Source organism: Anas platyrhynchos, chromosome 5 (assembly GCF_047663525.1).
Source record: "Anas platyrhynchos isolate ZD024472 breed Pekin duck chromosome 5, IASCAAS_PekinDuck_T2T, whole genome shotgun sequence".
NCBI lineage: Eukaryota > Metazoa > Chordata > Aves > Anseriformes > Anatidae > Anas > Anas platyrhynchos.
Window position 1 is genome coordinate 34,431,466 of NC_092591.1, and position 27,418 is coordinate 34,458,883.

Below are 27,418 nucleotides of genomic sequence, written 5' to 3' on the forward strand. Positions count from 1 at the left end.
CATCCCTTGAGAAGAAGGCATACCATATAACATTTCATATGGTGAGAATCCAGTCTCACTGTCTGGTTTAGTCTTTATGTTTAAAAGTGCCAATGGTAAGCATCTCGTCCAGGGCATTTGTGTCTTGATCATTAATTTAGCCAATTGCTGTCTTATTGTTTGATTCAGTCTTTCTACTTTCCCTGAGCTTTGTGGGTGCCACGGAGTATGGTATTCCCACTGAATACCTAATGATTGACATAATCATTTTATTATTTTAAAAGTAAAGTGTGTACCCTGATCAGAATCAATGTAGTGGATTATCCCGTATCTAAGTATCAGGTGTTCTAATAGAATTTTTACCACCATTTGTGCTGCAGCTCGTGCTACAGGATAAGCTTTTACCCACTGTCTTAAATGATCTACTATTACCAATAGATATTTTATCCTCCCGACCTTAGGCAATTCAGTTAAATCAACTTGTACTTTCTCAAAAGGCCTATAAGCTGTTTTTTCTCCTTCCCGTGGTTGCTTGTCGAAACACTTTCTTATTTATCTTCTGACAAGTTAAGCAACTTTGTACAATTTGCTTTGCTATTTCAAAAATCCCAGTGCAACCAAATTGTTTAAGTAAATGATCACTTAATACCTTTGTACCCCAATGTGTTTGTGCATGCAAAAGTCCCAATATTTGCTTCACATAAGCTTTTGGCAATATCTCTCGCCTGTCTGGCAGCGTCCATTTTCCTTGTTCTAACTTAGCCCCTCTTTTCTCCAGTTTCTTTTGTTTGCTTTGTTTTGTTTTCCATTGCATTTCAGAGTCAGTCCAAAAACCCCATAGGGGTTTCTTTTGGATCTTGTTGGAACAGATTCTCAATTCCGAATTTAACCAGATTTTGGTATTTACCGTTCATTATTTCTGGGGTGACTATAGTCTCAGTGTGAGGTCGGTCAGGGGATTGCAATTGTCAACAGTTCCCTGAGTGGTCCCATTGGCAATCCGTGCTCAGCATCAACCTAGAAATTCTGTGATTCTGTGAAAAAAAGATCTCCGAGACTGGATAAAAGAGATGACTACCTTCTGACCATTGCACGAGTTGCATACACAAGGTGCCATTCTCCCAGGGCAGTGCCAGCATACCATATTGCTGGCATATGGATGCGCTTTTTATTTTTTTTATACTCATATCAGAGCAATGAATGACTGCAAAGGGGTACAGAAAAAAATAACTGAAAACATAGATAGGGAATACAGCATTGGCAAAGCACTGCACTCCCTATTACTGAATAAATACTTTGGAATTTGCAAGTACTGGTAATTTTTATTTGTAAAACTGTTGTTATCAACCCTCATCTGGTCTCTCAAGAATTTCCTTCAACTTTTCTTCTTCCACTGTTCTGTTGAAGCGGCAGTTTTTCTTTTTCCTTCCTCAAAGGTCATTAGCAAAGCTCATGCTTGCTTTTGTCCCCTCAGTATTTGGTTTCTTGGTATCAGAAGCAAGAAGAACTCTTTCCCAGGTAAAGCAGCTAGATGAACTGAGTTTGTAGAACGTAGTAAAATTACATACTTCAATTATTGCATCTGTAAGACTCATTTTTAATAAGATTATGCGTGGTTATTTAGTATTTGAATGGTAGCTATTACATAGTATGTGTATTGCTATGCACAAGAGAAAATAAGATCTCAGAACGACCAATAAACATATCTACTTAAACAGACCTTTATCTAACGTACACATGAAAATCTTGTGAACACTCCCCATGCATTTTGGATGTTGGTAGAATAAAAATGTAGCAGCAGTTACACCTTGACCATCACAATAATGCAGAAGTCAAGGACATTGGTATCACAAGTTTTGTTGCCATCATGGACATATGTGAGCTTAGAGAGGATTAATAAATGAAGCTATGATTACGTCCAAAGGCTAGGCTGTTTAACTGTTTTTCCAAACCCAGTAAATCTAAGAGTCAAAACCTTAACTGTCATCTTCAGCTTCAAAATCAACTTAGCAGGCAATAAACAGTCCAGACAAAAGTTCAGCAAAAAATTGATGCAATCAGATAATTTTTATCATACAGTTGGCAGAAAAATTAGGCTACTTGTCACATGTTGATCACTCTATCATAGTCCATCAAAAATTTAGACTCAATACAATGACAGCCAGACAGGTAAATTCACTGAAGATTACACTTCTGCCTGAAAGATGGCTACTGAGAAAATAGAGGACAACACATGCAGTTCCATTCTTCAGTTATCAGTCCTCCTATTCCAGATGCAAGCAGGTTTTGGTATCTGGTTTACTTCTGTCACAAGCAGATGTCTAAAAGCAAAGGAAAGCTTTGCTTGATCTTTGCTTTGGTCTCTGGGTCAAAGATAACATACCACCAAGAGTTGCAACTAAATTTGGAATAGACCTCTGTGAGGTAGAAACCTCATCATTATATTTCTGTATATCCACATGGAACACTTAAGGTTGATTAGTGCCTTCCCTTTCACTAGAACAGTGGATAAAGTTTCACAAACTAATCATGATTTGCCTACAACTTTAACATCAGAACCAGCATTAATCCTGACACACAATACTAAATAAAATGAATGATTTTCCTTTTTTTTTTTTTTTTTAAACAAGCTAACATGCATATTTATTCTGTATGGATTCACATTCCCTGGATACTTACTAGTCCACTAACAAGATGTCTGTATTTCTCCTTCTAATGAGATTTGTCAAAATATACTTTTAAGACTGTTTAGATTGTTTAGATTGAGGTTGTGAGCAGTTTCTAAATTGCTTCTTTCGTTCCACTGCAGCTTGCAAAGCTTGAAGAATTAAATGTTTATTATTCAGGATGTTGTAGTGGCAAAGGTTCAACAGCTTGTTGAAATTCTCTTCAGTATATGTAAGCAAACCAGTGCCATAGGGAGCAACAGAGTTGGACACATCTACTCTTCCCTGTTCCATCTCCTCAGGACTGCGCTCCACATCTAAAGGAAACATAGCAAAGTTGAACACAGCAAGGCTACTGTGATGGAAAACTCCTTCCATGCAATGGTTTAAAACACATACTGATAACCCCAGTAAACTGAATTCTCTCAAGAAAATGGTTCAAGATTTAATTGCCACATAAACACTGCTTCTGCTGTACCAATGAAATCCAGCACTTCATTGATTGGACACAATTGCAGCTGATCCAGAATTGATTGGCAGAACAGCTTCATTATGCAAAACACTTTCCTCTCAAAATTATAGTTTTCCATGGGAATATTTCATTTTTTGCTATTTGGAGTTTTGTCTTTTTAACTCTTCTATTAGGTATGTGCAGATGACAGCTCTTTAACTACCAACTGGTAGAAAATTACTCTAAAGTGCCCCTGGATTGGGAATTCTTCCTCTCAGATTGCTGAGATTTACAGTATTCTAAATAGATGTGAACAGGAGAGAAGATGAACTACATGAGGTCTTCCAATAAGGCAGTATATTATTTATTTATTTATTTTTATTATATTTTTGAGGAAGGTTTCCTGGCCCATACTAAATTGGAAATGAAGTTAGAGTTGACGCATGCAAAAGAATCAGCAAACAAACTGAATTTGACAAGTAATTTTTCTAGTGAAACAAATAAATCACTATTTATTCTATTGCGGAATTAAAGAATATAATCGGACAGCTTTTCAAAAATGACAGATATCACACCAGCTCAATACCCTGGCAAAACCTTTATTCCATTATGTTTTCCACACTTTCTAATCTAATTTTTTTCCCCATGTAAACTAAGTAATAAGAGGATCTAATCACATTAACAATGTAAACCGTTATCATCTCTTTTACAAAAGACAGTTAAGTGGTAGTGGTAACTGCTGTTGGTTGACAAGAAGCTCAACAGAAGCCAGCAAGGTGCACTTGCAGCCCAGAAAGCCAACCACATCTTGGGTTGCATTAAAACAAGAATGGCCAGCTGGCTGAGGGAGGTGATTTAGGTTAGATATTAGGAAGAACTTTACTGAGAGGGTTATTAGGCATTGGAATGGGCTGCCCAGGGAAGTGGTGGAGTCACCATCCCTGGAGGTCTTTGAAAGACGGTTAGATGTTGAACTTAGCGATATGGTTTAGTGGAGGACTTGTTAGTGTTAGGTCAGAGGTTGGACTCGATGATCTTGAGGTCTCTTCCAACCTAGACAATTCTGTGATTCTCCCCCCTTTATTCTGTTCTCATGAGACCCCACCTGGATCACTGCATTCAGCTCTGGGTCCCCCAGCACAATAAGGTTATGGGAGTGTTAGAATGTGTCCAGAAGGACACAGAGAGCTGGAGCACCTCTCCTGTGAAGACATGTTGAGGGAGTTGGGGTTGTTCAACCTGGAAAAGAAAAAACTCTGCAGAGACCTCACTGCAGCCTTCCAATGCCAAAAGGGGGCCTAGAGAAAAGTTAGGGAGGGAGTCTTTGTCATGAGTGTAGTAGTAGGGCAAGAGGGAATGGCTTTAAACTGAAGGAAGGCAGGTTTAGATTAGATATAAGGAGGAAATTCTTTACTACGTGGGTGGTGTGGATGCCCCATCCCTGGAGGTGTTCCAGGCCAGGCTGGATGGGGCTTTGAGCAACCTGGTCTGGTGGGAGGTGTCCCTGAGAGGTGTCCCTGGCAAGAGGTTAGAAATAAGTGATCTTTAAAGTTCCTTCCAACACAAACCATTCTGTGATCCTGTGGTCAGTGGATGTCACTTATTAGTTGCCTCCTGTCTTGAGCTATCAAAAGAAGGCAAACAGTCCCAGATCCAGATGACAGACAGTGAGTTTTGCCTCAAGCTACAGCTCTTCATGCTTCTAGTTTTGAAACCCTTCTGTTCGATCCCTGATTAGCTGGCCAACGTTATATCTATCACAACAACTCTGTGACTATGGTGATTTAGCCAACCAAGAATCTTTCCAGTCTTATTTTAGAAAGAAATAAAGAAATTAATTCAATGGATAATTTGGATGGAACAACCTCAAAAAAAAAATTTTTTTTGAAAAAAAAAAAAAAAAAAAAAAAAAAAGATTAATGCTGTTAACTTACTTGGTGCCTTGTATTTTTGGAAGGTATCACACACAAGTGGAAAATAGACCAAGATCGGTGCCTCTAAGCTGTCCTTAAACACATAGCACTCCTTCAGGTGTTCTCTGTCCTCCTGGCTCAGCTCTGTGGAGGGGAAGGGGATCCCTTGCTCCAAACAGTATTCTGAGAAGAGGTCCAATGGCTGGATTGACAAAGAGGAGAAGTGCAACACACAGAGGTTGAAGTAAAGCATGCATAGCCCATAACTGAAATTTTTGTCTTCTAAATCATAGATTGTCTGTTTACAAATAAGGGCAATTACACACTGGAATAAGCATATTCTCGAGTTTAATACATTTGGGTTATATAAATGTGGTTGATTTCCTAACAAAGTACACGTTTAAAGTAAAATTACTGTTCTCTGAAATTTATATGAAATTAAGGACTTTTTTTTTTTTTTTTGATTTATTGTGTGCAGTAGCTGATTCAGATCAGGAAATTTTGATTACACATGGTGTCTCACAGGACACAGGTTCTTGAGTGTTTGCATTCAGTGTATTTAACAATCAACGTTGTCATGCCCTCCTACAAATAAATTACATTAATTTTCATCATACACCCCACTTTTCTTCAGACAGCAAAACATAAGCCTGACAAACTTATGCAAACACCAAGTGAAAGAAAAAAAGAAACTCCAAAATTTCATTCAAAAAGTAGCAAAATTAAGTATTAACCAATTACGTGTTAAAAGTTAGTTAACTAAGTATTGAGACACTTAGTACCAAAATGACAAAGCTGCACAGATACACAGAATAGGTTATCTGTGTGTCTCTTTCTGTGTGCCCCAAAAAGCTACTGAAAATAGGCCCCAGAATGATTGTGTCATTTTGGTCATAGTGTTGACTAACATCACTGATACAATCATTTAAATTAATCAAAACCTGAACATTTTCTGAAAAATAAATAACATATTTATATTTCTGATAAATTTAGCTGGAGTAATACAGATAAAGAACCACCATTTCAAAACATCACCAGAGTCTGTGATCCTCCGCTGTAATTTAAATGCAAAATGACATCCACTTTCCTCTCTGGCCTCAAAATGGGCGGGCAGCTGGTATTGATGAAGAAAGCTGTATCTACCAGCTTGAGGTAGTCACCCATTTCATTCAGTTGGTTGGGAGAAGAATCAAGCACTGTGTCTGAAAGTCAAAAACTTATACTAGCAATTCATTACAGAAAGAGCAAGTGGATTTCTTTCCAAAACAGTGTAACAAAGAAAGGAAAGACAGATTACATTTATATTGGTATTTGACATCATTTCAGAATCCATATCTCAGCCTTCAGATCAATGAAAGTGAGCAGTTTTGAGACTCAGAGTCGTCCAAAATAATACATTAGACTGTTCAGTAAAAGTTATAAATGATTCTTTCATGGCTTTTCCTAGAAGGAACAGAGCTGAAATAATCCTGCTATGACTTCTCCAAGACAGAAATAAGATCAGAAGTAAACCACCTGTGGCTCAGCAAACTAATTCTACAGAGAGCTTCCCAGTCTGTGCAATTAACTGGTTATAACAGTATTAATCAGAATCTGCCTTTACACTAAACCTTATCAAATATTTGTCCTCACCAACTAAGAGCATTCCAGTCACCCTCAAAGCTGCATCTAAAAACAGGTGCCCTTACCTTTCCACATGCAAAAGCTTTCATTCTCTAAATACTTGTCATGCAGCTGTAAGCCCTTGATGAAATTATGATAGTTTGAAACCACTGGCCGTCCTGTCATCATTTCTCGAAGAGTATTGGAAAGGCAACCTTTGGGAACGGATAAGGAAGTTGTTTGCTCATGAGACCTCTTGGGAAGAGCTGGGTGTTCCTCTGCAGAAAGAACAAGAAGAGGATCCATGTCTGCATTAGTGTCTATATAATAATGAAGAATTAGTCTGAATTGATGATTGTTCCATATCAAGAGTTTGTCTGAGTACCTTAGCAAATGACAATGAAAAGAACTGCTAATTAACTAGCTGAGCTCAGTAAACTCCCTAAGCAGAACAAGCTCAAATCATCAACAGCAAATGAACAGAATAGGGTTATTGCAGCAACATGCAACTTGGAGAAAATAAACAAAACAAACAAAAATAATAATAATTCTGTGTTCAGCAGATTGCCAGAGCTTATCAAGCACACAGGAAAAGGTGAGCTCAAGCCTCTGGAATATGGAGAAATTAGCATGGAGATTGTACCCACAAAGCAGAACATACCACCTGTGTCAACTTTAGTGAAGAGGCTAGACAGCCACAACTATGGCCCCGTCTGATGGGGTGTCTGATGGGGTGCATGCACCATCATGCAGACTGTTCTGGGCAGAGGTGAGTTTCAGTGTCACCTTGCTGCTCCTTGCCTAGCCTCTCCCTTCCCAAAGGACTCGTAGTAACCTTCTCATGACTAACAGAACTACCCAGGGATGCTGCACAGAGAGCAGACCAATGCTTTTCCTCTTTTCCAGCACAACTGTTTCTTTTCTACTTTTTCTTGTCTCCTAGAGACTTGGTGGCCCCAATAAAATAGGACACAAAGCCTGAACCCTCCAGAATATCAGGCTTCACATTTCAGAGAGGTGAGAAGATGATGCAGATGCAGGCAAAAAATAATCCAAATAACTAACCAATTTCATGCTCAGTGTCTTGGGTCCATCTGTGCCAGAAGTCTTCTGAATGACCGGAGAGGTAGACAGCATCCATAAAACTCTGGGAAAATATATTACTCCATGTGCCTTGAAAGTTTAAAAAAAGTCATACTTAAAATTACTTTTGAATTTTTAGAGCACAGTTATCAGACCTACTTGGATTCAGTCCCTGTGGTTGTTTAAAAGAGCACTGTTTTACTTATGAAATAGTATGATTTTCAGTATGAACATCAAATGCCATGCCATTCCATATAATGTTTGGACTATTATTAGACCATTTTAAAAATTCAAGTTGCTCATAAGAGTCAGACTGCGATTTTGAATACTTCAAAAGCTCATTTCTCTTTTGCTCTAACATGTTCTTGTTTGCTCCAACCTAAAAAATCCAGCAAATTCATTGCATTCATCTTAGCAGTTTGCTTCTTCTTTTGACACTTTTGGCTGGTTCACTTAAAGTTTAAATTGCATGAGATACATGATCTGGTACTAGCGTTGCTAGTTGCAGACCAGTAGTTACTAAATGCCAATTCTCTGCAGCCAACTATGTGTTTGTAAACTTGACATTTTTCTGAGATGGTAAATTACCTTCTAAGAAGCAGATCCGGGATTCTGGGATTTTCTTCATCCGGTAGCCCATGAAGAACTCACTGCCAAAATCCTCTGAACGAACAAAGGCCCCATATTTCAGGAAACCCACCTCATAAGGCGTGAACTCCACCCATTCTGCAAATAAGGCATCAAGAAGGACTTATGTGAAAAAAGGCAAAAGGAACAGCTCATCAAAGAATCAAAAGCTAAAGAATAAGGCCTGTAGCTTCATCATTGGTGACTGACTGTTCAAGCAACCATATTTTGAAACAAACAGGTGTTCCTCAATGTGTTGCGTGTGAAGCTTGTGTATTCACCAATCTAATTCACCTTCTCCACTAACACATTGAAAAAAACCATTCCGATAAGGGTTCAGGTCCGTTTCTGTACAAGGAAGAAAAAAATGGGGCTGGAAGTCTATTGATTGCTAAGGATGTCCATTAGATGTGGCATTTTTAATTCTTTCAAGTCAGTAACAGCACCAGCTACCATTCATTCTTAGCCTGATAGCCACTGCCTTGTTGAAGCACAAGAAAGCTCAGCTGTACTGACCAAAACCCACCCAAATCTTAGCTGGACACAATGGGACTGCAAATTTTGTCTGGAAGCAGATGACTGGGTACAGTTCCAGTTCATTTCAGCCAGAAAATGTCATGGAAATAGTCAGTGGTTGGCACCACCACTGTTGGCACAAATCCTTAGATCTCTCTGGCTGCTAAGAGGCTCCTGCTCCCACTCCCACTTCTTTTCTCCTCCCTTCCTTGCCTTCTTCCCTCTGCTTTTCACAACTCTCATGAACTACTGCTGCCTTCGCAGTAAACCACCAGGTAAAAGGGACTGTGAGGAGTAGGCGGGGAAGAGAGAGGAAGATCAGTGGTTGCTCTCAAGGCTGCCAGCAAAAGGCCTCTCCACCCCTTGCAGGGTAGTAGTGTCTATGCACTGTGATCTCCCTACCATATTATTAGGATGTATGCTTTTCATACAGGTCAGAAACCAGATGTGAAAACACAAAAAAGAAAGGAATTATTTCAAAAAATTATTAGCTTGGACTTGCAGTAAAAGCTTTTGGCATTCACTCAAGCTTAAAAAGAAGCTCGTTATATCTATACAAATGTGTATAATAATCATTACCTTTAAAATCCAGAGTGCTAAAGTTATCCTTGACGTTAAGGGACAGGTATATGGGTAGTGGATTCTGTCCCTGATTCACTGCCAACTGCTGATCAGAGAGTTTACAGGTGTTTTCCTGTATATAAAGAACAGAAGTCATTGAAACAGATGAGCATGCTGCATTGACTTAATATGGTATCTAAGCATGAACTGTCAATGAAACAACTAAACCTCAGCAGATGTTGCTCTATATACTTCAGTTGTTTGACCACTTAATTGTGATCACGTTCTTCTGTCTGGGACACTTTAAAACCTTGCCAAAGTGTTGTCGCTTACACTTCTGGGGTTTTGTTTTGGAATTGGGATGGAGGGGAAATGTAGCAAGAGTGTTTCTTTGGTCACTAGCATGTGACTTGATTGAAGAAAAGATAAAGCTATTTAGCTATGTTGGAGGTGCTTCAGAGCAAAGTCCACCAAGGGCCACCTGAATACCACCGTATTGTTTTCTGGAATGAGTATATATTCCTGTTTCTGAACTTCACTACCCCTCCTTTGTGTGTTACTAGAACGGTCATTGATCTGAAATTAAAAGAGGAAAGTCAATTTCATGAGCACCCTGACTTTTTACGTGCTCAGACATTTCCCCCAGATGCTAACATTGTAGGTTTACCATGTTATTTTTCTTCTAAAAAGACAAAGAAAGTGCCCTCAGGAGTTTTAAGAGCCTTTCACATCAGGGTATAACTGATTCCAGCATTTTAGCCATGAAAAGTTAGAGGTCCTCTGGAAAAAGGGATGGATATATAATACCTCATCATGTATCATGGAGTCAATGAAGAGTCCCCATAAATCTGTGAAAGACAGCTTGTGCCCATCTTGCTTTCTCTCACAAAGCTTCTTTTCATAGTATTTCAGATGATCCAGGGAGAAACAGTGCAGCTTGCTCTTCATCACATGCTTCCGGATATCATCAACTGGCCCTCTGAGATCTTTCTGTGACCAATTTGCATCTTCGTACAACTTTGCCATGGTCCTTTTCATGATAAAAAGAATACTGTGTTTCAACATTGAACATGAAAATTCACAGGCTTTTATTACACATATGCATTTTGTTTCAGGTTATATGAGGTTCTTACCCTCCAACTTTTACCTTCAAAAGCTCAAACAGAATTTAGACTATACAATGATATTTTGCTGCAGGGAAGTATTCAAAATCATATTAGCTTCTTTCTTCTCAGAATCAAAGGAGTAATAAAAGATCACTCAAGAATTAGCACAAGCTTTTTCTAGAATTATCCTTTGACCATCCAGGTTCATGCTGCAGGTTCTGTCTGAGGCCAGTTCCCTCAGCTGTTCCAGAAGCTGTGTGAAATGTTAAGCAGTTTAGCAGCAAACATTGTCTTGGTCAAATACAAGCCCATCCTTCAATGAAGCAAGCTGTTCAACCGGGACTCCTGGCATATATCAGTGTGCCAGTGAGCCAGACTCTTCAGTTCCATTCCCAGAGTATGGGGAGATTTCAGTCATCCTCTCTCATCCTGACTGCTGCCCTGCCAGTTCTGTCTCATCTCTCTCTTTATGGTGGCCTTCCAGACACAAAATGTTTTAAAGCCCTAGACACCTGCTTGTAATGCAAGGCATTCAACTTCATATGTACTGCACTCTGCATTCCTCAGGGTTTTTCTTTTAATTTCTCCCTTTCAGAGCTGCATAGAAGTTGAACTAGATAAATACATAACAAAAGGATTTCTGTGATGTGTTACACATAACGTAGGCAACCCGAGAGATGCACAAAGAATGGGAAAACAGTCATTCCCTACTCTCACTTCCTGATTGCTCTCAAGCACACTTGGGTCAGGTCTGAGTTCTTGTGGAGATTCAATTTCCTGGAATTCCTGCTTCATGGCTTTTCTTGCACATCTACAGCATCTTCTCTGATTCTTGATTAAGATCCGATTAGTCTGCACTAGCAATCAGAAGTCCTCCTGCAGGAAGCAAATTCTTACAGTACTAATAAAATGCCAGCTTTGGGGGCTACCAGGCCCCATTGAGCCCCTTGTTGTTAGGCATGAACAACTTCTTTTCACATGAAGGGAAACACTGAAATATCTCTGCCACCCCATCTTAATATAGGAATCTTTTCTGCCAGGTAAATCTGGAAAATGAAAAATGGATAAGCATCTAACAGATAAGCTTTGTCATACAGATTTTTCATTAAAAAAATATGTGCATTACACCCCATTCTCTGTTCCAGACACTAAGCAATGTTCTTCACTGGATTAATGTTCTGCTAACACCAACATCAAATACAAACTCTCCTTACCATGTTGTGGCAGATAAACCACTGACATATGAAGCACAGTCCAAAACACCCAATTCCTGGAGAGCCAGAAGGCTGCCAAACATTGATGTCATGGACCGCACTCCCCCTGCTGTAGTCACAACTGCCACCACTGGCACCTGCTCAGCATACAAAGGCAGAGTCATTCATTAACAGATGAAATAGAGGAGTGATGCATATGCAGAAAAGGTAACAGCAATATCCTGATTTCATCAGGTTTAGACTCAATTCAGCTTATTCATGACAGTGTTTAGGTGTATGTCTGAATTGTGTAAATGTTGGTGGTACTTTGCATATGCTGAAAGCATCATCCTGATCCGTGATGTTTCGGTAAGTCATGAGCTGTAAGGATGGCTACCTAAGCTTACGATTAAGCTTTCTAGTTCTGAGTATAGGCCAGAGCATCAAGTGTGCTTCTCACTGCAGCCCCTTGTGGATACTGAGCAGACACCATTCATTTGTCCTGCGGGCAGGCTGCTCTAACCTACACCTAAGGGAGGGTTGAGAATGGCAAAGAAAAAAGGAGGTATAACTAACATCTTGACATCCTTTCACCATCTGTGCCAAAAATTCTTGGATATAGTCTCAGTGCAAATGAGAATCTGGTTTATACACCTTAGTATGACTAAAAAAAAAAAAAAAAAAAGATGTAGAGGAGTTGTAATGCATAGGCGTACAAGTACATAGTACTTAGGCGTACAATACATATCTGCTCTGGTGAGGCCGCACCTCAAGTACTGTTGAGGCCGCACCTCAAGTACTGTGTTCAGTTTTGGGCCCCTCGCTACAAGAAGGACATCGAGGTGCTTGAGCGGGTCCAAAGAAGGGCGACAAAGCTGGTGAGGGGCCTGGAGAGCAAGTCCTATGAGGAGCGGCTGAAGGAGCTGGGCTTGTTCAGCCTAGAGAAGAGGAGGCTCAGGGGTGACCTTATTGCTCTGTATAAGTACATTAAAGGAGGCTGTAGCGAGGTGGGGGTTGGCCTGTTCTCCCATGTGCCTGGTGACAGGACGAGGGGGAATGGGCTAAAGTTACGCCAGGGGAGTTTTAGGTTAGATGTTAGGAAGAATTTCTTTACTGAAAGGGTTGTTAGGCACTGGAATGGGCTGCCCAGGGAGGTGGTGGAGTCACCATCCCTGGAAGTCTTCAAAAGACGTTTAGATGTAGAACTTAGGGATATGGTTTAGTGGGTACTGTTAGTGTTAGGTTAGAGGTTGGACTCGATGATCTTGAGGTCTCTTCCAACCTAGAGATTCTGTGATACTGCATTCAAAGGGGAGACAGAATACCACTTCCCAGGATACTGTCCCACACACCTCATCCTCATTCAGGTCTTCACCAAGCTCAAGAATGTTTTTCAGAGCAGCAGCAACTATTTTCTTCCTTTTACAGATGAAATCCTTTTCCTCTGCACATAGATCAAACCCCAAGCGTAAATCTAAATTCTTGTAGCTAGGGCACAAGACCAAAACAAAGACGACACGTTACCTGTAAGACATTTCTAAAGCTGTTTCTCAAGACATCAAGCAAAAAATCAGCATCAAGAGTAAGCCAGTTCAAATAATAAACCAGTTCAAATAAAAGCTATTTCTATGCACATGAAGATCCATATATACCAATGAGGGCAAGATATCATAGGCCCTGTATTTCCTTACTATGGAGAATTTATGCAATCGTGAGTAAACGAAATGAATCAAGTTCCCTACTGATGAAGATCAAGAAATACACCCAAATTCCATCTGTTTCACACTAAGCCACCAAATCTGGATACCTCTTTGTGCTATTTTCCTACACTTTTCCTAAAGAGCAGGGTGGACCTAGAAATTACTGAAACTTAACACACCTAAGGAAAAATTAAACATTAACATGACCCTAATACAGTGTTAGTCTCATCTCTGCTGCTAATTTGGATTGTAAATAATGGAGATAGACAATGTCTCCTAAATGTTTCCCTTTGTAACTGTACATGATTATGAGCCTCATGTGCATCAATAATTCAATAACTTTTATTTTCATATGGCTACTGTTTTTGTGTTTTGTTTTGTTGTTGTTGTTGTTGTTTTGGGGGGGGGGGGGGAATATTGTTTAGGGTTTTTTTTTTGAGCATATTTTCCCCTTAAGAGTTTATTTTGTCCTTTTTGTGAGTTATAATTAATATTCAGCAAAATTTCCTATTTATATGTCTGCTTGCAATGTAGTGAACTAATCAGTAGGGGGTAATGTTGCCCTTCAGAAAGTCACTGCAAGGCAGACTATAAATGAATTTACTCACTGGCCACTTGTTTCACTGAAAAACATCCTGCAGCAGATTGGTAAATGCATAATGATGTTAGAAAAGTGTCAGAAACATGTTACATTTATATACGTATTATAAAGGTTACAAAACGGAGGTATTCGTAAGCATCAACATTACAAAGTATGAACATTAGGAAAAACATTGTGACTCATCATATCCCATGATTACATACCATCTATATGGTAAGAGTATGCTATACTCTTACCAACCAATTCAAAACCACGGATTTATTAACCCTTCCCCATATCTTAACCTCCATTAATCAATTAGTTTATTTCCCGTTTTCAAAATGATAAGCTATTTTAAGCTGTACCTTCCCTTAAGCTAAAAACCATAATATGAAAAGATAGGAGATGGCCAAAGTAATCATTCAAAAGAAGTAAGATTTACCCACGGTCTTCCTTCACAGACACCTCGTAAGATTCACCCTGCGAATCAAGAACGAAAACACCATAAATTTGAAACAGTATTGAAAGTTTGTAAAGGCACATGTTTACAGTTTTGGCAGTTATTCAGATATGTAGTCCAGTGATAAATCTTTGATCTGTTTCTCAGGCCTTCAGCACACAAACATCCTGCTTTTAAAATGCATTTGAAGTAATGTTACTTTTTCCTTGAATACCAGTTGTATATCCAACTGTATGCAAAGCTGAGCATATTCACAGCTATCACTTTTTTTTTTTTAGTAAGAAAATTAATAATGGACTAGGTATCACATAGATATAGCTTACCCTTTCCTGAAATAATTCCATACACTGTCAAAGTTTACTCACTCTCACTATTGTCACTTTCTCTCCCAAGTCCAGAGAATTCAGAGGCATAGTAAGGGGAATATTTACATCCTTTTCCTTCCTATTTGAGCCATGCTAAATTAAAATGGGAAAAAAAAATAAAGTGTTATAAAAGGAAAAGAATTTACAACTCATAGGTACAAATCTACCAGGAAAAAAGCTAACTCATCATGCCTCTCTCAAAAGTTAGTTTAGCTGTAATCACTGTCAATAAACAAAAACATACACCACAGTAAAAACGCCCCTTTGGCAAGACCATATCCAGTTGGGGTTGACTGTGCTTGACATAATGGAAGGTGGGGGTATGACTGTCTCTCTTGCTGCAGCAAGGACCTGTGGAAACATCCTGGGTTTCTTCATAGGATCCTTTCATTGTGAAGGTGAAATCTCTCCCTAAGAACAAAAAGTAGAGGACAGAGAAATGTTAACTGCATCTGGCCCTGAAAATCAATAAACGGAAGAAATCCAAATAAAGTTTCAGCCTTATTGCAGTCAACACTAATTTGGCCCATAATGTTCATCCTACTCAATCTGCATGAACAAAGACCAGACTGAATAAGCACCAAAAAGACATACAGCATTTCAGCTTCTCCCTTGCCATGCAAAAGAGAGGTTGTGCCAGACCAGTGGATGCCACTGGTTGTGTTCACATCCCCTGAGCTTCCATCATAGTCTTTTCAACTCTTGATGGTTATGTCTCCCCTCTTCTTTATTCTGTCCTCATCAGCAATATTTCCATTCCATCACATCGCAGGAATTTCTCTGAGTTTTTCCTCAGCCACCTCCACAGTTTCCCTTAAGCTATACAGCCATGACATCTACAGATGGCTCTTCCTACTAAGTGGGTAATTCAGGAAACAATCCCCAAGCAGCTCAGATACAAACAGAGGAGGCTGAAATGAATCAAATACACCCCAGATTCATCTGCATCTTCCATAGCACAAAAAGCAGTGACAAACCATTTAAATCAATAACCTCACTTGTGTAAGGGCTCTTGATTTTTTTGTCATCCACTTGTACTTCCACACAGGAAACTTCTCGAGACTGGAAGAGATAAGCAATAAAATCACGGATCACAGAGAGTTCAGAATCCTCACTGAGGATCTAGGGGTCCTGTGAAGGAGAGAGCAGGCTTGGCCATGGTGTCCTGTGAACATTAGAAGTCACACTGGTTGATTCTCAGTTTTTATCAATCATGAAAGCAGTTCTGTGGTCAATGGAACTGGGATGGCTGAGGATATATCTCATTACATTGAAATATCATTAAGTCCCCAACTGCTACGATAAGGAATTTTTCATCCCATCTAGATGAGTTTTAACTCTTGTCTACAGAAGAGTGAGCTAAAGGATACCTACTAACTCTGCAGAACAGCTGAATGGTTGGGCCTGTACTTTAGGACCTGTGGGTTGAAGCTGAAAATTCCCAAGAGTGCTGCATAGGAGGAAGTAGCAGCACAAAGACATCTTACAGCACTTTGGGCATGGTGTGAAAAGAGCCTTTGGATCCAAGATTGGCATCCAGTGATAAACTCTGCAATTACACTGGATTCACTTGCTCCTCTGGTTTCCTTGTTCTGTTTACAGCCATTTCATCAGTGAGCCCTTCAGTGGTTGAGTGATCCATGCCTCTCCCAACACATAATGCACTACAAGCACGATAAAGCTTTACAATCTTTACCTGAAAAATAATAAAGGCTATGCCTAGAGGCATAGTTCTTCCAACTACATCCTTCAGTTCTGCTCTACAATAAGAACTTAAGCATTAAAAAAAAAAAAAAAAGCTTACCACTAGTACGCCATTAGTAATTATCTTTTCTGATACACCAGGACTGAAAAAAGAAAATGAAAAGGCTTATTTAGCAGTGTGTATATGTGGGATAAACCTTCTAATGCAAACAGTTGGCTTAATGTTTTAACAACAGAGCACAGTTTTTCTAGATGCCAAGTGCCAAGTCACAGTCCCACAGCTCTTAGGTACTTCTCCTCTTCTTCTCCTCTTTCTTACTTCCCCTGATCAGCATCATCTCTCCCAAGGCTGAGTTACAAAATAAACACACATACCCCAGCTATAAATGGTAACTGTGACTATCACCCAAGGAGGGATTTCACCAGATTCAGGATACAAAGGGAACTATTGGGAAGAGGACAAGTTGGGATGTTTGAGTATAGGTACATGGAGCCAGTTCCCTGATGCTACGTTATCACTCCAAAACGTCAAGTCTTCTAATAACAATTTCTTTAACTTTTAGACATTACTCACATGTAATCCAATAGAAATTCCACTTCTAGTTCTTCCTGATTCTGAAAATAAAATGCATTTTTCTTTTAAGGTAAATCAATGAATAAGCTTTTTTCTTTTGATGGAGAACTAATGATTTTGTATAAACCTCTCCTGCAAGGTTTTGCTATTCCCACGACCTTGGTGTCATAGTGTACCTGGATGGAGCCTTCATTGGACACCCTTTTGCTTCGTATCTCTCTGCCTCTCTAATGTTTACGAACTAGCTATTCACCCAGGCAAGTATCATGGAACATTCTGTTCATTTATTAGTGGAAGACACAAAATGCAGACAAAGTGAGGTGAATGATTTAGAAGAAAATACTTAAAATAAATGGACCCAGGTGGTCAGTGTACCTGGGTTAAAACAGAAGAATTTGCAGAGTATGGTGATAAAACTTAAAAACTGAAGTGTGGGAAGATACCAGCTTGGAAAATGAAGGGAAGAAGAGAGGATGGGAAAATTGAAGCTGTGAAGGGAGACAAGTTCATGAGGGCCAAATCAAGTTGAAAAAAGAGGAAAGCGTATGACAGCAGTGAAAAGTAAGAGAAGAAAAATTAACACATCGACATATGGGAGGGACTGAATAACTGTATTCCATAACTGCAACCATTTGCTGAATCAGTCATTCCTGTGTATGGGACACAGACAACGCAGGAAATACCATGCGAAAAAAACGTGCAGAGATATCTTCTACATCACCCACAGGGAGGAAAACACCAATTAGTGAAAGATACAAATCTTTCTGACAAGCTCCATGTGGTAAAAAAAAAAAAAAAAAAGTAATAATAATAATAATTCATATTCAGAAGAGCTAATATTTACTGCCTAGCATCCTTTCAGTCTGGCTACACGGCATATTTTAACTTTGTGAAGAGACTGTGAAAACCATTCCAAGCCTGATAATATACTGCCAGCATAAAACCACCACTACAGTAAAGGCAAAAAAGTATTTTTGTAGTTACTACTTCATGTCAGTAAGTCAGAAATTTCAGGTGATTTAGAGCTGTGACACATAACCTAGCAGAGGTTGTTCTGCTTACTCATTTTGCACAAAGTGTCCATTTCATGAGAATTAAGTCAGTTCCAACAGTTTGTAACAGAAGGCTGAAAGATGGATTTTAGGAAGCAGTCATCTTACACAGATACAAGACAGACTTCATCAAGCGTCAGACTGTGACCAGTCTATACTATACAAGCTGATGGTCTGTTCCTACCTCATCCAAAGTACAGCAGAAAAAAAGTTCAGAAGAACTTCGCTTATATTATATATCCAATTGTGCCTGTCTTATGCTCCCATTCTTCTTATTCTGCTGTATATACACATATATACATACACACAAATTGTATTTCTATCAATTCCCATTCACATTTTTGTGGGTGAGAAAAGAAATGGCAAGACTTGTTAGACTACACAGTGAGCAAGAGGCACAGCAGGAAGCAGTCCTTTTGTTCTGACGTAACCCATCCGCTCTCCTCAGCCCTCCTTTTAAGATAGCTTGGTAGATGAAAAATCATTATGGGCAGAGGTGGCAGTACTATTATTATGGTTGCCCAGCATGCTTCATTACTAAAATCATTTTTTAAAAATTAACCCTAAGTGCTCTAAAAATCAATGTTCAGACCACAATCTGTGATGTCTCATGGGCACCCAGGTAGGAGTTATGGTCTGAATAAGGACAGCTTGACCAACACATTCCCAAGACACAGCTCACTGTGCCCTATCACCCCAGCTTCCATTTTGCTGAGACAATGAGTTAAGCCAGATCCATACACACTTCAGAGCAAACTCACAGCTTGAATCACGCATTCAAATGATCTCAGTCACATCAGGCTTATGTAAGGAAGGCCTTAGCATGCTGAAGTGGGTATATTGAAATGCTTAGTAAGGACTGGCTTTCTAGAAAACTAAATACATGTCCTCCAAAGCAATGATAATATAATAAAGGCAAGAGCCTTTTCCAGACAGCTTGGCACAGTGGTTTAAAATGAAACAGTGCATGCACAAGTTGTGAACTCAACCCCTTGTCAGAAACATGAAAAAGCTCCCAAGTTCGGTTACAACACAGCCTTCAAGCAGAAAAGGTGTTTTATTTTGCAGAAAGTAATCTGAGTACATATTTTGCCCTCTCAACAGATGGGTGTGATTTCTCTACCTGTCCTTTCAGCTACTTCACCCACCCAACACTGCATAACAAACTCTTAAGCCTCTGTTTACTATAACCAATTTTCTTTGAAATATATGCAGCACAGAAAACTCCCAGGGCACACACTGACCTACAAGAAAATAATAAAACACTGAGGAGGTAGTGACTCATCAAGCCTTATCCATTCTCTGCTGAAAATAGGCTCAGCTGCCTGAAAAGAAACATGTAATCATGTAACAGAATATTGTAAATACATTTTCTGAGAATTTTTCAATAAAATGCTGTCTTTTACCAGAAGGAGAGGAAAAATATTTTCATTAGAATATATAGACATTTATCAAGCATAATGCCTGAAACGACAGGACAGTTTCTGAAGAAGCTGAGAAGAGGTTCTCCCAACAAGCTACTGGCCAAAGAGGCAGCTTTCCAGAAAGGGGGGCAAGTGGGAATTTTGTCCCCATCCCTGCTCTGCCAATCTCCTACAACACAACAACAGCAAGATCTCTAGCTATCAGTTTCCTCATTTTTCCCTGTTGACATGCCTAAAAAAAAATATAAAAAGGCATTTTATAAATGGCCATCTTTTCTAATACAGAACAGTAACATTTTTCAAATGTCAAAAAAAAATCAGAACAGGAAAGCCATTTTGCATCAAATTGTAATCACAGCAGAAGGGAGACTGTTTCTGACTTCTCCTAAACCTTAGGCATTTAGCTTTGTACTTTAATAAGGTCCTTTTAACATAGTTTTCCTGTGCTAACATTAAACATTGTATTAAATAACTGCAATGTTTAATATGTTAGGAGAAGATTCTGTCCAAGATTATTATTTTGTCTGCCCACCCAGTTTAATTCATCTTTTCATTTCTCACCTCTGGATTCAAGACAAAATTCAGTTGAACCTTTTTTCCAGGTTGGATTTTAGCTACATCAAAGCGAACAGTCAAAAGCTGATCATCTGGTGTCAGAGTATCTTCATCACAGACTGTCAGCTCCAGGATGTTCTGAGGAGAGAGGCAAAGAAGGACATAAACGCCCTACTTGGGGACTAGAGATCCCAGAGGGAAGGCATGAAATGTTTCTGCAATGGTACAGAGCCCAGCTGGCTGCAGAAAAGCTTCACTCAGCTACACAGCTCCTGCAGCTCAGACTGCAAACTCAGGGAGCAACCCTAGAAAGATAAATCATCAGATTTTCCAATGAACAAGAGCTTAAAATAAAGGTAGCAGAAGTGATGTGCATGATGGTGCTGAAAAAAGTAGAGACTACACAGTGCTCATCGACACCTTTTTGAAGTCAATATTTCTATCTTTAAAAATGTCAGCATATCAGCTGAAAATAATAATAGAGGGCAAACTTAGCCCTTTACAAATGGAAGGTAAAGCACATCAGCTTGAAGTCTTTTACCAAGATTTAAATTACACTGATTTTCCTTGTATTTCCTCTGGGCTCAGGTTACTCATAGCAGCTGTAAGAGACACCACACTATTAAGCCATATGTCACTGACTCCCTGTCTAGATTTTGCTACTCACACTCTGCCTGATAATCTATTTCTGCTAACCTTACAAACATTAATTTTATTTTTTAAAAAAGTGCTCTGGGACAGGAAGAAAAAAGCTCTCAACTTTATCCCAAATGATCTAAAACACTTACAAGCTTACACTTATTTGAAGCACTGGAAAGGCATGAATCTATTATAAATCTATCTGTCACATGTAAGGTTTGATTTCTTGTAGCCTATTAGGCTTCTGAAAATGTGCCAGTTTAGTGATGGAATAGTTGGTATTAAAAAATAGTTTTAAAACTGTACTAAGGCATGGTACCTCTTATAATTCACAATGGCTTCACTGTGTGTGCACATGTGAAGCAGGTATTACAAGCTCACAGTAACACAGAGTGAAAATGCCTTCAGGATTGCTCATAAGAAAATATCACTAATCCTTTAAAAAGTTTTTAAGACCTCCTATTCAATTCTTGGGGTCCAGTCCCTGAAGGATTGGAAAGTCCAGCCAGGGCAGCAGAGTCCACATCAAGGTTTGTATGCTTACTTACAAGTAGGATCTTACCTTCACCACACTTTGTATCATGAAGTGGAAAGTTTCGTTCCAGACAGGGTTCCTGCAGTTGGATACAGTTCTTGTCCGGGCTTCCTGGCATGAAGCTGTGGGCAGCCACAGCTTCACGTAGCAATCGGTTTGGCTCACTGTGTTAACAAAAAAAAAAAAAAAAAAAAGAATAAAAAAAGCATAATTACTACAGCAGTACTATTTTTTTATCATCTTTTACTCAATCAGGTGAAGAAAAATATCCTCTGAGTAGTCCTAAATACTTCATTAGACCCAAAGGTAAACATTCTGTGTTTATAGCAATTTAACTGTGTATAAATTTATGTCAATTTCAAACAAAAGTCTATTTTAAACTACCAATACTATTTGGTAACAAACAAAAATATTCAGTTTTAACAATACAAAATGTGCTGGCTCTTCTGACTTACCTTTTTTTTTTTTTTTAATTACAGTTTTCAAATGCTTGCCAAGTTCCAATCAAATGCATGTATGATTTTGTACCTTGGAACTTTGCTCTTCAAAAAATGAATAATATTGTTCCGGGGTCTTTTTGACATATTGCTAATTATAACGGACAAGATACCCACAACCAAATAGCAATGAAGCGACAAACACAATGGTACCAAATACAGCTACTGATTTTTCTTATATTTCCATGAAGGTCCCCCTTTCCGAAGGAAAATGGGCAACTTGTAGGCAAAGGGGCATTGAAGAGTCAGGGAATAGGAAATATCACATAGCGGCCAGCAAAGGAAAGGATTACTTCTTTCTTGACATATAATTTTTTCTTTTCATAGAACACCCTGAGCTGGAAGGGACCCACAAGGATCACTGAATCCAACTCCTGGCTCCACGCAGGACCACCCAAAAATCAGACCACATGTTTGAGAGCGTTGTCCAAACATTCCTTGAATTTCAGCAGGCTTTTTCTGCTTTCCAAATGATTTTGAGTGTAAATGACAATGAAAACAGATATAACTTCTTCAGTCAAAAAAAAAAAAACAAACACTGTTTTAATCCAAACAGGTGTACAAGAGCATTGAAGTTCACCAGTAGTGACTCCCATGATAACAGATACACATGCCATCAGTGATACTTACGCACGTCTGCTTTGCGGAGATTTCGCATACATATAATTTTTACAGTAAGCCAACACAAGTGAGGTATTTCTGGCTGCAAAACAATTAGAAAAATACCTTAATTATTAGAAAAGCAATCAGACATAATTAAATGAACCTCTCCTATAACACTGCAAAGAAAACACCTAGAATATAAGTAATCATAGGCCATTCTCATGTATTAATGCAGTGAATATGTTTTCTTCTTAAGTATTTGCAAAAAAATTCTGAGCATAACTTCTTTCTTGTGACTAGACATGATATAAAATTAGATTCTTGCTTTGTTTACTCACCTTATGTTTTTTTCTTTCTTGTTTGCTTGTTTTATTTGTTTTAGCTTTGCTTTTTGAAGGTTCAGGTTTTAAAGTTTAATTTTAATGCAAAGTCGTAAGAAATATCACAAGATATTTTTCACACAGAAGACATTACGTAATCGCTCCTATATAGTCCAGCTACTTCTAAACTACAGTTTGCTTCTCTGCTTTCAGGCTGACTAAGCACAACAGATTACAACACAGCATTTTCCAATGTGTTCACCCAGGTACCACTGGATGCCCTCCTTCCTCAGGTAGGGACTCCAGCCCATGTGCCACATAACATTACTGCAGAACAGTACAGATACATTCTTTTTTTTTTTATAATGCCCCAGTCAAAATATCACTGCTATCAGCCAATCTGGCTGCATGATACGTAACTACAACAATTATAACAAAATACACAACCCTTAAAAACACATAAACAAATAAATGAGGTAGAGAATGGTTCTAGAAATGAACCCAGTATGGGATTCTAGAACTCTTCCAGTTACATCAGGAGAAACGAGGCTGAAATCAGACGCTTGGGTAAGCATTCTTCCATTTCACGTGAAGGTCCAGCTCCCTGTAAAGCAGCTCTAATGTGTCAGTGCACTGACGTATAACAACATATTGACATCCAATAGCACAGGGCTCTACAGGGCAATGCCTTGAAAGCTGCACAGCCCTATCCATTTTTAGTCTTCTCCCTCCCACTCCCCATCGCAGCTGCATACAACATTATACTTGGTTACAGGAAAAACAAGACAATCCTGAAGAACATCAGAAATAAAACTCCGCATACAGAAGCAGTAGCTCAATTAAAATGAAAGGAGCAATTAAATCTTCAAAGCATCATGACTTCTGAGAAATTGCTTCCTTAGGACCTCCTTGTATACCTCTCATTTCGATATGCCAGTCTCTTGACAAGTATAGATTAACCATCTAAAAAGTAAGTCAATTTCCTAAATGCTATTTACAGCCCATCAGAAAATTCTCAGCCCCATAGTTTTGTATCACAAAGTATGATTTGACCAAAACTAGCACGTTTTGAAGAAATCCATCAACCTCAACAGAATTTTTGGCAGCCATGTTTCTAAAGTGGATGTGGAGAAAATGACAGGAGTTGGTGATCAGAATTTCTGAAAGCTCAAATTTTCATCCTATATACAGAGGATTAATTTTCAATCCTCAGTTTTAGTAGTGTACATAATGAGAAGTTTAGAAAAAGCTTATTCATGAACCCGCTGAAGGGGTTCATGACAAAACTACAAACAAAAGCAACTTATTCTGTAGTACTAGCTGGTAGCGAGTTCACTGCTCTCCCAGATCTAGCAAGCAGGTAGTTTCATAATTTTACATTGAATACTGCGAAGAAGCAGATGCAGGAAAATCCCTATCTCCCCCTCAGGAATGTTGTTTCCCATTTTTATTTTATAGCTATCATTTAAACTAGCCATTACTCAGAAAAGGGAATAAATTGTTACATACTCAGCATGCACCACATTCAAGTTCCTTTCAACACCTTTTATTAGTTCAATTTCATAAAAGCTAGGGGTCAGAATTATTTTCACAGCAGTCACTGAATAATGCATTTTATCTGCCAATCCATCTCCATAGAGCAAAAGAAGAATGATCTGAAGAAAGCCTTAGGTGTTATGAAGTATGATTAATGTCACATTGTGGTGTCACAGAGAAGTCAAGACTAAAATCTAGCTCTCCCGGTTCCTTGCCCAGCATCTAAACCACGAGTTCATCATCTTCCTCACCTTCCCAACCCTCAAGTCATAGTAAATATTTTCCACTCTAGAGAGCACAGTCACAGAAGAAATAACTATTCTCTTAACTAACTGTTAAAAAATAACACCTCTCATAGTAACAGTCAAGTACAAGGACAGACAGTAGCTTCTGATGAAAGACTCCATGTATTACAGCCATTGTTCATACCCTGCAGCCTAGAGGTTGTCCTCTGTACAGTACCTCATCTTCAGCACTGCATGGTCTTCCATGATTCTTCTTCTTGATTCCAATTTTCCTGTGTGGATTTACTCGGATGAATTGATCCTGGGGATGAGGAAACAAGAGAGGCCAGTGAGGAAACCCACCAGTCAACAACTCCTGGTTTTCAGTTTCTACTAAGATTCACCAGGGCAATAGCACAGGGGTTTGTCTTTTCTCCTCCTCAAGATGACATGTCTTCATCTGACCAGTGATATCTATTTAGTTACTCTAATAAATCTGCCAACTACAAACTTATTTGACATTTAAGGACCAAAATAAACCAAAGACTTGCTTTTCATCAACCTCAACTAAAATAGCCAAACAGAACCTCCCACCCCACTGCTGATTTTCTCTTACCAAAGGTGAATAGGCTGATGAACCCATTAGTACCTCTACTTCATAAAATGCAAAGCTATAATGGTCCTGTCTGTATGCCTCACAGCTGGCAGGTGGTTCCTGGAACACACTATTCTCCAGACAGCTGAGGCAGGGAAGAAGAGCTGTATAGACTGACTCATAGCTCCACCTCCCACTGATTTCAAAAGCACAAATTATGTACTTGTTCTTTGCCACATAAAGATTTCTTTTACCGCTGCAGTGATTTAGGGGAAAGGAAGACACAGGCCAAACACTTCGCCTTTGGCTAATACCAAAATAAAATAGCTCTTAATCTCTGTAAGGTTTGATAACCACACACAGAAAGATATGCTGGTCTAGTTGCAACCCTCACAAACTAGAGAAGACCTAAGAGAATATTGCATCTACTGTCATCTGTTGAGAAGTTCTCTAATCCTAAAACCCATATCTGTGCTTTGGCAGCATCAAGTGAATCAATCTGAACTTCTGAACAGCAGCACCCCACCTCTACCTTGGCCAGCCTTGTCACAGCAGGGGTTTTGCTAATATCTCTACAAATCACAGCTACAAAATGAATTCTCATTTGATTCTTGTATGCAGTGGCAAATAAAGAAAACAGTTTAGAGCCTTTTCTCCTCTTACTTCCGTAATGTAAGGAATGTTATTTGGTGAGCAGAACCAGAAGGAACTTTTGCCATTGAAATGTATTTTTTAGTGAACATAATACTTTCAATTAACTTACGTTAGAAAGACATATAAGCTTGAACACAAATAACTACATGGCATTTTTTCAAAATATTTAAACATTAAAGTTTAAATTGTCAAGTCTGATTTCCTTTTCATACTAGAATAGTTTGACATTATTTTACTACAGCACTTAATTCATAGTAACAAGAGTACCTAGCACTATGACTAAAATATGACAGAAGCCACCTATTGCATTAAGCATTTTTAAAATCACTAAATTACTATTAGTAAATAATAACAAACTGCAATTGAAATAAATGTTTGTTTGCTTTTGTTTTTTTGACATTCCCAAGTTTCCTAAATCAGATAGGAAAGCACTTTTTGATGCAGCAGGACTTAAAGAAATTTAAAAAAAGAAATCTGACTTGCAACCATTTCTAATGAAAGTGTCTTATTCTAACTGTCCTGTAAAGGACAGCTGCCTTAGACAAAGACTCAAACAATAATAACGATTAGTCTTCTTTTTCATAGAATCAGGCAGTGAACAAAAAAAATTTCTGCCTGAGGGTGTGCTATCATTTATGCAAATAAGTGTGATGAGTTCTCACCCAGTTTTTTTTTTTTGTTTGGTTCCTGGAGTTTTATGTTTTTTGTTGTTGTTGTTGTTGTTTGTTTTGTTTTGTTTTTGTGGCACAATCTTTTTACAACAGAGAACTATTTCATTTTGATTATATAATAATGCTTTTGAAGCAACGCTCATCAATTTAAAGGAAAAGATTCAGCTAATGCTGTTACAAGAGGTTGAACACAACAGCCAATGCAAAACACTCTGAAGTCATTTTATGGCTCATTTTGATGACAGTGGGTTCTCTCCAGTTCTTCAAGATCAAGAGTCACCCATCCAATTAATATCTCCTATCCTTTCTGCAATCTCCATATTTATGCCTTGTGTGGACTTGATAAATTAAATTAAGCAATATCAACTATTCCAGCAACTATGGGCAGACGTAGCCCAGCAATGGTACAAAGTTTCTTGAGGAGCACTGTGTATCATGAACAGTAGTGCAGGTGAGTCAGAAGGCACACGAGAAAAAAACAAGATAATGTTTCACCAGTACCATTATAACAACAGAAGTCTTCAGCAGTACTAGTTGCTTGGCAATACGAGGACTGAAGTCGCACATGTACCTAAACTGGGTCACATACTTCCAGCACAAGTGCCTGGGGTGGCAGAGGAGCAGACTATTTGCAGTAGGGTCAGCAGAGGATCAACAGCCTCTAGGGAGGCAGCTGTGAGAGCTGGCTACTCCCAGTTGCCACCAGGATCCCAGATGAATTTTGACACAGGCTCAGAATTACTTTCCTCGTATAGAAGTCTGAGGCTGATAATCAGTGTTATTTCCAAATTTTTACATGGTTTCTACATCTAGTATGAGGCAAAGGGGAAAAACAAGCCTTGGAAGACTGCTACTTTCTGACAGGAAGGTGCTATTTATTACAAGCTAAAGAGACCTCTTTGTCTGAGATCTGTTCTGCTAAAGCACATGCAGAGTACCACAGGGTACAACTTTATTTCTGAGCATACTAATGTTTTTGTTCTTTATAAGCTCCAAAGCAAAAGTGGCTGGGCAATTACTCTAAAAATCAGAC

The 27,418-nt window shown here is 38.8% G+C and overlaps 1 protein-coding gene across 5 annotated transcripts; it reads right to left on the reverse strand.

Moving 5' to 3' along the window:
• Positions 1–1,281: 1,281 nt before the first annotated feature.
• LOC101794749 (cytosolic phospholipase A2 epsilon) lies at positions 1,282–25,237 on the reverse strand. 5 transcript variants are annotated; one of them, XR_011809682.1, is made up of 22 exons: positions 25,082–25,237; positions 24,671–24,787; positions 22,413–22,485; positions 21,313–21,449; positions 20,118–20,249; positions 17,081–17,121; positions 16,607–16,649; positions 15,801–15,864; positions 15,047–15,213; positions 14,803–14,895; positions 14,420–14,457; positions 13,050–13,185; positions 11,719–11,855; positions 10,206–10,428; positions 9,417–9,531; positions 8,283–8,420; positions 7,677–7,784; positions 6,698–6,889; positions 6,045–6,211; positions 5,031–5,211; positions 2,659–2,962; positions 1,282–1,515 (listed from the first exon to the last, which is right to left on the reverse strand). XR_011809682.1 is itself a non-coding variant. In XM_027459503.3 (21 exons), exons 1-21 carry the CDS (start codon positions 25,106–25,108, stop codon positions 2,718–2,720), a joined length of 2,541 nt encoding a protein of 846 aa, XP_027315304.3. In that variant the 5' UTR covers positions 25,109–25,237; the 3' UTR covers positions 1,282–2,717. The 5 variants fall into 5 exon arrangements, 2 of the variants coding, with proteins under 2 accessions (XP_027315304.3, XP_071894878.1); XR_011809681.1 differs by having other exon boundaries at positions 1,282–1,569; XR_011809680.1 differs by having other exon boundaries at positions 1,282–2,300.
• Positions 25,238–27,418: the final 2,181 nt, after the last annotated feature.

Excerpts from the sequence above, each read along its gene's own strand:
- LOC101794749 (XM_072038777.1), bottom strand. The coding sequence starts at position 25,108 with ATGGGTTCATCAGCCTATTCACCTTTG. Across the intron at positions 20,250-21,312 it reads TGATACAAAGTGTGGTGAAG|AACATCCTGGAGCTGACAGT; the intron begins GTAAGATCCTAC and ends CTCTCTCCTCAG. Across the intron at positions 2,963-5,030 it reads CCAAAAATACAAGGCACCAA|ATGTGGAGCGCAGTCCTGAG; the intron begins GTAAGTTAACAG and ends TGTTTCCTTTAG.